Here is a 12,191-nt window from a genome sequence, read left to right on the forward strand (position 1 = left end):
TCGTGGGCTTGTGAGTTTGAGCCCCACATAAGGCTTCATGCTGAGAGTGAGGACCCTCCTTGAGATTCTCTCTTTCTCTCTCTCTGGCCCTCCCCACTCTTTCTCTGAATAAGTAAACTTTTTTTTTTTTTTTTTAAGAATCTGATAAAAATCTTGAAGAATCCCATCATCTGTGTAATTTAAGAGCTTAACTATGATGAATTTACTTCTGGCCCTTGGGTGAAATATTTGCCCTTCTGTAATTTCACAAATTATTACTAACAAATGTTAGATTTTTATAATGGAAAGGGACACAGCATCAGGATCATTTTGCTGATATTCCTCTGAGGCAGGAATCTGTCTACCACTCACCTGTGCGTTTGAAATACCTTCAATTGTGGAGCAATCACTACCCCCCAAGCATTTGTGCTTTATATTTCACAGAAACCGTCCTCCTGGTAATTTTGCCCTGTTACTGCTGCCTTCTGCTCTCTGTAGTTAGAATACAGTTAAACATTTTCCATATGATAGCTCTTCAGTTATGTCCACCCAAATCCTCATCCATCTGGAATTTTCTGTGTCTCTGTTTTTCTCATTCACATCTAAGTTTCTCATGGGAGAGGAGATTTTGTCCCATTCCTCATCTCCTTGCCTTTTTCTGCCCTTAGGGTCTCCTAAGATCTGATTTAAGAGGCTGTGCACTCCCCCGGTGAAAGGCAAGAACACTATGAATTCTTCCTATTGTACTTAGCCATGTAGCAGGGAATCAAGGTTTACTTTATTTCTGGACAGTTATATCCACCAGACACAACCTTTGTCCCCAAACACCGCCTTCACTTTGCACAAACTTGTTGACCTCACACCTAAGTCAGCTTTTCTTGAACCCTCATTTGAACAAACAAACATTCATTCTGATCTGCGGATATCCTGTGCGGCGTCAGGAAGGGCCGGCTTGGGCAGTGCAAGCTCAGTTAGCCTGCCACCACGCTGGAGATTTGGTTTCCTTTTTTCCTCCGGAGTTTACGAAGTGAGACAAAAAAGCAATTCCTGCTAACCTCTTAGACAATGCATGGGGCTCTTGACTCTATTCCAGGAAGTCGGTTTCATCAAGGTAACAGATCACCGAGACCAGAAAGGAGGCTGGGGACGCCGACAGGGACGTGGCATTCAGGTAACCCCCCAGGGTGCGGGTGGGGAGCCGGGTCGGAAGAGGAATGCGCAGTGCACACTAAGAGGAAAGGCCAGCGGCCCTGCGCCCCGGCGTGGACGAGCGCGGGAGTTCAGGCTAGGGGAGGGTGTGTGTGTGTCACCACGTGCTAGAGAGGAGGGGACAGGGCCCGCCTCTTATCTGTCTGTAAAGGGCGCAGGGCCGATCTCGGAGTTTCAGAGCTGACTAGCCAGAGACAGTGTTGAGAGAGAAAGAAAGAAAGAGACTGAGACTCACGTGGACACACACAGAGACGCAGATACAGAAACAGACAGGCGAGGTGAGAGGTTAGCAGGCTAGTTTGCCAAGCCCAGAGAAGAGATCTGGGAGAGGGAGGGTCCCGTTTAGACGCAAAGCCCAGGACTTCGAAGGGGCTGTTTCCTGCAGCTCCTTGGGGACTGCCCGTCTCACCCCTTCCAAGTTTCCTCTACGGGAATTTAGCAGCAAGACAGGAAGAGGAGGTGGGGTTCTACCGTGCGAGTGGTTTTAGTTCTTCCTAAGCAATTGCTTGGTTTGGGGCTTTATATCCGGGAGGAGCGTGTCACCACACTATGCAAATCCTGGGACATTTGCAAACCCGGCTCCGGGGCAGTTGGCCCCACGCCCGGCCGGGCCTTCGAGGGCTCGGGCCACGCAGTGCTCCCGGGGCTGGCCGGTGGTGGCCCGCTGGCCTTTATCTCTGTCCCCTTTTGTCCTCTTTATCTTAGGCTCTCCAGGAGGCCCGGGGGCCCGCTGTGCCTATCGCTCCCCGCCCCCCGGCTGCACCGCCACTTCAATGCCCCGCAGGTCGCGGGCTGCGGCTCTTCCCAAGGCGGCGGAGGACCAGGGGCGCCCGCGTCACGGCTGACTCGGACCCGCGCCGACAACTGAACCGCGCGCGGGCTCTTGGGCACCCGCGCAGGTGCGCCCAGCGCGTCCCCGTGCGCTCCAGCCCGTTTCAGGCCCTCGAAAGGCAGCCCCGGCCAGGATGGCCCCGGGCCGGGCGGTGGCTGGGCTCCTGCTGCTGGCGGCCGCGGGCATCGGAGCGACGGCGGCGGGGCCCGGGCTCGCCTTCAGCGAGGATGTACTGAGCCTGTTCGGCGCGAATCGCAGCCTGTCGGCGGCGCAGCTCGCGCGCCTGCTGGAACAGCTGGGAGCCGCCCCCGCGGAAGGTGTCTCGGAGCCCGGGCAGCTGCACTTCAATCAGGTACGGCCCTTGCAGTGTCCGCGGACACCCATGGACTTCCATTTGTGTAGGAACGCTATTTATTTGGGAAGAGCGAGGGAGGAAGACTTTCGGGGTGTTTTTCAAGTGCGGGGCGGTATCTGATTGGCGGCACTTAATTTTCACCCCAGTGGGCTTCTCGAACCAGGGTTAAAGGGCTGGTGTTGTTGAGGGAGCCAGAAATTGCAGTTTTACGCCTGATGAGCTGCGAGGTCAGACGCTTGTGGTCATAACATTTTATAGAAAAGTTTATGAAGTAGTCGAGGGCGGGAAGCACCTTTATGAGATGCTTTTTAGATTGGAACGGTGTACTTAAGTCTTCCCAGCAAAGATAGTGGCTCACCTGGCACCCTCATTAACAGTTGCTTGGTGCACCCTCATCTAACAGCTAAGAACTGCTGACGAGACACTTTGTAGTTGTCTTTCCTATGTAGGTTTCATGAGGCCTCCAGAGCTGAAGGGTCTGTTGTACAGAGATAGGGAAACCAATGAGGGCTTGACCAAGATCGTATACCCAGTTGGTGCCGGAACTGGATTGAGTCTTAGTTTTCAGTCATTTGTCAGGTCAAGCGTTTGATTCTAATATTCGTTCAAAATAAAAAATATATATATTTCTTAGTACATATACAGTATTAGCTAGGCATTTGGTAATGTCTTCGATTAAAGGACAGCTATGAGCTACCTAGGAGAATTTTAAGATCATACCTATCAGTAAATTTCAAAAAGGATGCTGTTGTAGATTCCTAGTCACTTCCATGATAAATATTCTATGATTATTTCTTAAAACCGTGAGGTAGGCAAAGGGTGCTTTTAGCATCCTCCCCAAACTCCTCCCCACTTCTAAAAATTCAGTTAACTCAGTGCCTTGATTTTTTCCCCCTTCTGCTCTTGTTCCACTAACAACTGAGGATGAATAGCAGTGTGCAGTATTTTGCATAGTGTTTGTCACTTATGGGCAGTGTTAGTTTGTGTTACAAAAAGTTTTTGTGTTCTGAGATGTTTAGGAAATACTGCATACTATGTATTCTCCACTCTTGGGAATTTAGCATTTTCCAATGTATCTAATCTTGGATGTCAGATAGGGAAACTTTAATCAAGTAAAATCCTTGCTAATACCACTATAGGTAGGTTTGCATTCTTTTTTATTAGATATATCTTACCTCAATTAAAACACACAATATTCAAGAAGTAGAACTTTCTGGTGCCATGGGGTATCAGAGGGCGGCCTGCCTTTGACCATGAAGCGTTTTGTGGTCCGTTTACCTATGTTCTTTAGTAAACTGTATATAGTTCCATTTCTGGCATGACATTACATTTGGTTTAGTGTCTGAGAACTTACATGTTAGAAAACTGAAATGCCTCCATAGTATATAGATATTTCAGAAAATAAAGCAAACACCTTCCTCAGTACTTTTTGTCTAGTTGCAGTCTCTTCTTTTCAATTAGGGGAAACAGCTGACTAAAGTATTTCTAGGTAGGAGTAGGAGTGGTGGGTCATATGCTTAGAAAGAAGCTTCAGGATTTCACTTGCAGCTGCATATCTGTGGCCCACACATTGTTTTGATTTAAATTATCTCCTTATCTTGTAGTGTCTGGAGGTGTAGATGAATTATAAAGTGACAAAAGACCCCTGAGCCATCTGTTGGCAAAGACACTGGAAAATATGCCCGGATTATTTAGGAAAATCAGTTAACTTTATTAGCAGTATGATCCCAGTTTATGAGTAAGTCGGATGCCTCAATAAGTAAATTATATGTACATTGACACCTTGTTTCTTGTTTCCATGTTTGCATATTTAACTACCTTCATTATGGCCTTCGTGGGCATCAAAAAGAGACATGAAGAAGCCCGTAATTACTTTGGAAACAAAGGGAAGCTGAGGAAGGTTTATCATGTAGTCAGGCCTAACACACATCAACTTGATGTTCTAAAAAGTCCTAAAGAAAACAATAGTCATCCGTTAAATGGTGACAGATGAAATGCCATTCCTGAGAATCTGTTAATCTGCTGGCATTCATATCCATTCTAGCAGGACACCATCCAGTCTGGAACAAAAGTTAGAGCCATTAATATCTCTGTCTTAAAGAATGTATCTTCAGTTTCCTCACCTACAATGAAGTAGAATAAATAATACATGAACCTGTTGTGAGAAGCTTGACTTTCTGACTTTGAAAAAGGCTGAGAAAATAGAATTTATTTTTTATTTTTTATTTAAAAAAAAAATTTTTTTTTCAACGTTTATTTATTTTTGGGACAGAGAGAGACAGAGCATGAACGGGCAAGGGGCAGAGAGAGAGGGAGACACAGAATCGGAAACAGGCTCCAGGCTCCGAGCCATCAGCCCAGAGCCTGACGCGGGGCTCGAACTCACGGACCGCGAGATCATGACCTGGCTGAAGTCGGATGCTTAACCGACTGCGCCACCCAGGCACCCCTAAAATAGAATTTATTTTGATGAGCCAGGGATTTATTCAGTCTTCTAAGAGATTTATTTACAAATGGCTTTGCTCTTTGGATGGGGGCTGTGATGTTTCTTAGGTAGGCTTTTCTCAAGTCATAGACTACTGTATGCTGGAGGTTGGATAGACAATTTTGGAAGGTTTTCTAATATTTTTTCCCACATCCTTAAGTACTATTAAATTAAGTTGTTGCTTTGGGAGACCAAAGTGATCTGAGTTTAAACTGGAGACAATGGAACAATTGAGTTTCTCCTTCTGCTGCTTATGGTTACTGGGGGTATAAAGAGCAGGTGGAATAGGCAACCCAGACAGCGAGGGGAGGGACCTGGGACATGAATGAGTCTCTGGGGCGCCATGACTGGGTGTAAGTCTGATCTATCTCGGGGAGTTCCTACAATAAACAAGGGCACCCCAAGGGGCGCCTGGGTGGCTTAGTCGGTTAAGTGTCCGACTCTTGATTTCTGCTCAGGTCATGATCTCACAGTTGGTGAGATCCAGCCCCATATCTGACCCCATGCGGGGTGTGGAGCCTGCTTGGGATTTTCTCTCTCTTCTCTTTCTCTCTCTCTTCCTCTCCCTTCTACCCTTCCTCCACTCTCTCTCACTTTCTCTCTCAAAAAAAAAAAAAAAGTACACAAAACTATCCCCCTCCAAAAAAGCAGGGGCACCCCAACTGAATGAATATCCTGGATGATTTGATTTAGGGGATTTAAGAATGGCCTTAGTGGGACCTTTTCTTTGTTCCAGTGTTCACTCTCATTCTCCAGGTGTTCTTTTCTTTTAATTTTCTCTTCAAAAAAACCTCACCTCCTAGTTCTTAGCTGTAGATACTACCTAAACAGCATGATAAAAAGGAAGACTCTCATCCTCCAAATGATAACACTAAGCTTCAGGAAATGACTCTTTTCAGATAAATCAGTCACCCAGGGAGGGATAGTAGGAGTGTTGGAAACGAGGGAGTGGGTGTGGGACTTTGGCATGTGAGGTGAACTTGTTTCATCCATCACTCAACCTTATGTTTTACTTCTCTCTCTTAACTTTTTGTTTTTTTCTCACAGAAAACTCCCACTTTTATTTTTCCTTTCACATTCCTATACCTAGTTGCCTGAACCTTGTTTGTTTTTGTATTTAAAAAAATATTTTTTAATGTTTTATTTATTTTTGAGGAAGAGAGAGAGACAGAGTATGAGCAGGGGAGGGGCAGAGAGAGAGGGAGACACAGAATCTGAAGCAGGCTGCAGGCTCCGAGCTGTTAGCACAGAGCCCCATGCAGGGCTCGAATTCATGAACTACAAGATCATAACCAGAGTGGAAATCAGACGCTTAACAGACTGAGCCATCCAGAAGCCCCTTGTTTTTTATTTTAGATGTTTATTTATTTATTTTGAGAGAGAGAGGGCAAGCTCCAGCATGCAAGTGGGGGGAGAGGGGGGACAGAGAGTGAGGGGGAGAGAATCCCAAGCAGGCTTCATTCCTAGCAGTGGTTAGATTCTGCAAACTTCGAGATCATGACCTGAGACGAAATCAAGAGTCAGATGCTTAACCCACTGAACCACCCAGATGCCCCCCCTGAACTTTGTTTTTAAACCTCTTCCAATTCGTATACAATCTTCCTAATGCAACACTTTGAGTATGCATCTCTCCTTTTAAAACTCAGCCATGAGCCTTCTCTTTGCTGGTGAAGTTTAAATCCTGAGCCTGGCATTCAAGGCCCTGTGCCTCTAGGTTGGCCCTGAGATGTCATCCTACCTCTCCAGACCTGGCACTCACTTAACTAAACTAGTTACTCTTCTGTGAATTCACCTGAAACTTTTGCACAGCCACTTCCTAGCTAATTATCTTCCTTGTACCCTTCCTGTTTCCAACTAGGAAGTCCTTCTTTTCCTTGAATTACCCTATCAAAATCATATGTTCTTAAAAGCCTAGCTGAACTTCTCCATAAAACCTCTCTGGGGCATCACAGCCAGCACTGATTCACTGATTTCTCTCTTTTTTGAATTCCTGAAATAGTTTTTTTTTATGCTAATTACATTTAACTCTTCATGTGTTTAACAGATGTCTTGAATGACTACTATACTTTAATTAGGGTGGTCATTTTTAAAGTAGAAATCTGATCATATCACTCATCTTACTAAAACAATTAAATTCCTTCAAGATAAACTTCAAACACTTTAATGTGGCTTAACCCCTTTTATGATCTGGTTCCTGTGTATTTCTCAAGGCTTGTCCTTTGCCGCTATTCTCATCTTAATGGATCTCCCTTAGTTCCTCACTCTCCCTATATGTCTGCTGATGCTTCAGGTATCAGTGTAGACGTTACTGCTTCTGAGAAGCCTTTCTTGATCTGCTCAAGCATTTAGTAGGAACCTTTCTATGATCTTATGTTAATCGGTGCCTATGCAATCATAATATATTCTATGTTGCAATTATATTATAATATGTAAATAACATCATGAGTTACAATACACACATGATTGTAAACAAATTGAAGGGAAGGACCTGACTCATCTCTAGGGGCTAGTGTAGTGCTTGGTATGTAACACATATGTATTACCTATTTTTTGAGTGAATGAGTGAAGATTGTTTAATATAGGTAAAATAGTTTGGGCTTTCCCATGACGTTACAGTTTATTGAGGGAGGTATGACATATGCATACATAACCACAATGCACCGCAGCATGACATGTGTAATTAAAGAATTGCAAACAAAAGTGTAACAGGATCAGCCTTGTGTTTTCAGAAAATCCTTCCGCATGAGAGTGTGGAATGTGTTGGGTCGGGCCAAGACAGAATGAAGGAGGAGACTGTGGTGGTTTGCAAGAGATGTAATGACTGTGTGGGCCTGGAGACAGTCGGGAGGTAGCATAAAGACCCTACGTCTTGCAGAAAAGCAGGCAATAAAAGTGCCCCCAAATAAATATCTTCTACTTCAATCTTTTGCCTGTTGTGTCATTTAACTATTGTTAAATCTTTTCCTTCATTAGTTTCTGGCCTAATGATGCCAGAGGGAGAAGCAGTGAGGTAACTGTAGGCCTTTTATTTTATTGGATGGCCTGGCTAGTGGTGTGTGGTGTGTGTGTGTGTGTGTGTGTGTGTGTGTGTGTGTGTGTTCATGACATATGTATTGTATGCATAGTTTGTTCTATTGTACTTTTTCCTGGGGTGGGGGTCATGGTAGGTTAGATGAGGGAGGTTGTGGGAACCGCTGACATGAATGGAGGAGAGAAAGAGCATCTGTTCTTTTGGCTTTTGTGTTCTGAGAAATGGCTGGGGTAAGTCTTCTAGGAATGCCTTCTAGCCTGCTCGTTCAGGTGAGAAATGAAGGGCGGGACAGAGGGCGAGGTTGCATTTAGGTCTCTGGTTGCTTTTCCTTTAAGACAATGTACCTATTCTGATCTATTACATCACTCTCATTTAAGTTGACAGAGTACAGTTAAATCATTGTTTCCTAGAGGTTTTGGGAAAACGAAGGACACTCGTAATTCATTTGACTGTGATGTCAAGAATTTAGTTGGCTTCTTTGCCAGGTATGATTGGAATCTGTCCAGGAAAATGCCCTTCATTCTTTCCATATTTAACTACTCTAAGAGTCACACGAACCCTTTTGTACAAAACATAAATAATTGTGTCTAGGAATTTATTTGTCTTGTACTATGTGCCATAACTCTTAGCCAGTTTATTTGTATTATCACATTTCATACTCCCAACCCTACGATAATGGCACCATTATTATCTTCATTTTCCACATGAGAAAAACGTGGTACAGAAAGATTAAGTAACTCACCTGGTGTCACATGGAAAGTGGTAGAACCTCAGGCAATCCTCAACGCTATGGGATAGTGGATTTTTTGAATTATGGTCTTGGAAATCATACTCTCTCTACCCTGGGCCACTATTACCTCAGATTTTGAATTGTGAGTAGAAGTTACTCATCATTGATCACTTATCAGCTTATCTATTGCTTAGTCACTTGAAGGGAACTGTGCCAAGAGTATAGAAACTACAGTGGTGATAATGAGTCCTTTTCCTCAGAGAGCTTATAATCTAAATAAATAAGATGTGAAAGGTATACAAGGCAAACTGTGTAGTTAAGTAATCGCTAAGGCAAATATGGTGAGAGATATCACTAGGCTGTCTGTGGTTAACTGTCATATGAAGACTGGTGATAGCATGTGCTACTAGTTTATTTTTCTTATTTTTAATTTTTGAGAGAGAGAGAGAGAGTGAGAATGGGCGGGGGAGGGGCAGAGAGAGAGGTGAGAGGGAATCTTAAGCAGGCCCCATGCCCCGTGTGAAGCCTGATGCAGGGCTCAATCCCACTATGTGAGATCATGACTTAAACTGAAATCAAGAGCTGGGTGCTTAGGTGACTGAGCCACCCAGGCGCCCCAGCATGTGCTACTAGTTTCAAAGGGTGAAGGGGGTGCCTGGGTGGCTCAGTTGGTTGAGTGACCGACTTCGGCTCAGGTCATGATCTCACCGTTCATGAATTCAAGCCCTGCATCGGGCTCTGTGCTGACAGCTCAGAGCCTGGAGCCTGCTTCGGATTCTGTGTCTCCCTCCCTATCTGCCCCTCCCCTGCTCACGCACTGTCTGTCTGTCTCTCAAAGAATAAATAAACAATAACAAAAATTAAAAAAAAAAAGAAAGGGTGAAGGATCATCATTTTGGGAAACGTTTCAGGGAGGAGTTACAAATCAGTAAATTCTCCTTTTGGATAAGTTTGCATATCTGGTTCAGTTTCTAAAATATTTGTTGATTGAACATCTGCTTGTATCAAATGTGTCTCGTACTATTAACCACAGGACGGACTTTCCTGTGGGCAACATGAATTCTTTTATAGAATGAAATTGTCCTTGATGCTTTCTTATATGATGAATTTTTCTCGGAGAAAATATTTTGGCAGCAATAGTTTTCCTAATTCTGAGTTTTAAGTCTTCCCTCTGAAAGGCATATTAATCAACTTGTGTTTTCCTATAGGGATAGACTCCGAGCAGGAGAGAAACACCTATGCCTCCTGTTAAAACTTTCAGTGCTGTTTTCACTTTCACTCTAGAAGGATTCTGGCAGTGAATTTGCTCTCTCTTCTGGCAGTTGAGCGGGTAGATCCTCCTTTAGGTGCCTGTGAAGCAACTGCCTTGCTGGCTGCACAGCGCTGCAGAAAGTGGCTTGTGCCAAGGTGCTAGGAAGGAGTTGAAGCAATGAAGGAAGACCAGGTGAGCAGAACGATTAACTCCGGCTGTGGGCAGGTCAATGCTGCAGTTAGCAGGAGAGGGCAGAGGTAAACTTTTTTCCTTACTGGGGATAGATCTTTACTCCTTGCTCACAGTAGAGTAGCTGGGTGGGGAGATTTGCAGTTTTTTTGCTTCCCAGGATTCATGCCCTATCCTGCTTCCTGATCATACCTATCTTGGGATATGCTGAGGTGCAGGGACTTCATTTCCCTGTCATAAAAACCCATTGCTGGGGCGCCTGGGTGGCTCAGTCGGTTGAGCATCGGACTTCAGCTCAGGTCATGATCTCATGGTTCCTGGGTTCGAACCCTGCATCTGGCTCTGTGCTGACAGCTCAGAGTCTGGAGCCTGCTTCGGATTCTGTGTCTCCCTCTGTCTCTGTCTCCCTCCCTCGCTTGTGTACTCTCTCTCTCAAAAATAAATAAGCATAAAAAAAAAAACACCATTGTTTTTCAACTATGACCGTTTTAAGTTTTCTAAACTTAAGGGTTTTACATTTAATGTACACTAAATTTCATGTACATTTGAGTCCTCTATGTGATCAGTTTCTTTTGGTTGTAGTAGTAGAGATTGGGGGAGAAAAATAGGAATATAAATAGGAATGGAAAATAAGGCCTGAGGTTGAGAGGGATTGATATTCCTCAGGGAAAAGAGAAGCAGCCCTATATAAAGGCAGCTTATTGAGGTTGGTAATAAGAGTTTGTAAGTCACTTATATTCAGAGTGGCATTTCCTCAAGGGACTATCCATATTGCTAAGGGTAAACAGTTAATATTGGGGTCATTTACAATGCAATTTATTTAAAAAAAGAATGTTACTAAACTGTAGACCACCAAAGAAACTATAGTTTTCAGAAAGTTTTCCCATTCCCAACTCTAGATAACAGTAGGTTCCTGCTTGTAATTGAAGCTAATTAATTTATCCTCAAACTATTCCCAGTTGTCTATTTCAGGGGCAAATGAGTTTGCCGAGTCTTGAGATTTATAAAGAAATGAAACTATCATTGAATTACCTTTGTGATGGAGGGATTTGGGAGCATAGAAAATCTCCAGAATGGAGCCTTGTTTCAGTTGGTTTCTGTCTCCTTCCAAAGATCCTCTGTTGTTTTTCTTGGCCTGGAGTTTAAGGAGAACAAAAACAAAAATCTGTGAATCTAGATCAAAGGTGTTAACCTGAAAAGTAGTATTATGCCTTGCAAGTCCAAGTATTTAATACCTTGACTTTTTTTTATGACTAACTGAATGGCTAGAGAACAACAAACAGGTGTGCCTTGATAAGGCCTCTAAGGCTTTAGTTCTATGAACCCAGCTCAAAAATAATCCAGAGTTGTCATCGATTTATTTGGTGAGCTTCTTAGATCTCTAACTATAGTAGAGAATACAACACAATGGTTAACAATTTGGCCTCTGGAATCAAACAGACCTGGGCTGAAATTCTAATTTGTCACTTATTACCTGGGGAATCACAGGAAAGTCCTTAACCTCCTTAATCCTTAGTTTTTACATCTGTGAACTGAAAAAAAAAAAATGAACTGTACTCATAGGATGGTTGTTTGAACTAAAATATAAAAACAATAGGGGCGCCTGGGTGGTGCAGTCGGTTGAGCGTCCGACTTCAGCCAGGTCACGATCTTTCAGTCCGTGAGTTCGAGCCCCGCATCAGGCTCTGGGCTGATGGCTCTGGGCTGATGGCTCGGAGCCTGGAGCCTGTTTCCGATTCTGTGTCTCCCTCTCTCTCTGCCCCTCCCCCGTTCATGCTCTGTCTCTCTCTGTCCCAAAAATAAATAAACGTTGAAAAAAAAATTAAAAAAAAAAACAATAATAACATTTATTGAGCAATTACTATATTTTAGGCACTTCTATCTTCAGCGCATTATATGTAGTAACTCAAATAAAATTTTTTTCCCATTACCTATGTTACTCCAAATAATGAATAACAAATAAAGAAATACATGTAGAACATTTAGCGTCATGCCTGGCTCGAACATATGCTCAATGCATACTTTATAATACTGTGTTACTTGATATAGTGATAACTGTTCTTTTTTTTTTTTTTTTTTTTAAATTTTTTTTTTTTTTTCAACGTTTATTTATTTTTGGGACAGAGAGA

The 12,191-nt window shown here is 43.5% G+C and overlaps 1 protein-coding gene and 1 long non-coding RNA gene across 4 annotated transcripts in view; one reads left to right on the forward strand and one right to left on the reverse strand.

The window, feature by feature from the left end:
• Window positions 1-918: 918 nt before the first annotated feature.
• SLC39A8 (solute carrier family 39 member 8) overlaps window positions 919-12,191 on the forward strand; it is a 90,201-nt gene continuing 78,928 nt past the window's right edge. The window contains exons 1-2 of one of the 3 annotated variants that reach the window (XM_040477405.1): window positions 919-1,150; window positions 1,894-2,372. In XM_040477405.1, the coding sequence (XP_040333339.1) occupies window positions 2,154-2,372 (219 nt within the window). In that variant the 5' untranslated portion in view covers window positions 919-1,150; window positions 1,894-2,153. Of the gene's footprint in view, window positions 1,151-1,328; window positions 1,467-1,547; window positions 1,648-1,893; window positions 2,373-12,191 lie in introns of those variants that run through there. The other 2 variants (XM_040477402.1, XM_040477416.1) reach the window with 2 other exon arrangements.
• Window positions 6,266-11,625, reverse strand: LOC121031923 (uncharacterized). Its single transcript, XR_005790980.1, has 3 exons — window positions 11,298-11,625; window positions 11,095-11,197; window positions 6,266-6,362 (listed from the first exon to the last, which is right to left on the reverse strand). It is a non-coding gene; the product is annotated as an uncharacterized LOC121031923 (long non-coding RNA).

This window comes from Herpailurus yagouaroundi, unplaced genomic scaffold (assembly GCF_014898765.1).
Source record: "Herpailurus yagouaroundi ecotype Mexico unplaced genomic scaffold, PumYag 28, whole genome shotgun sequence".
Classification (NCBI taxonomy): Eukaryota; Metazoa; Chordata; class Mammalia; order Carnivora; family Felidae; genus Herpailurus; species Herpailurus yagouaroundi.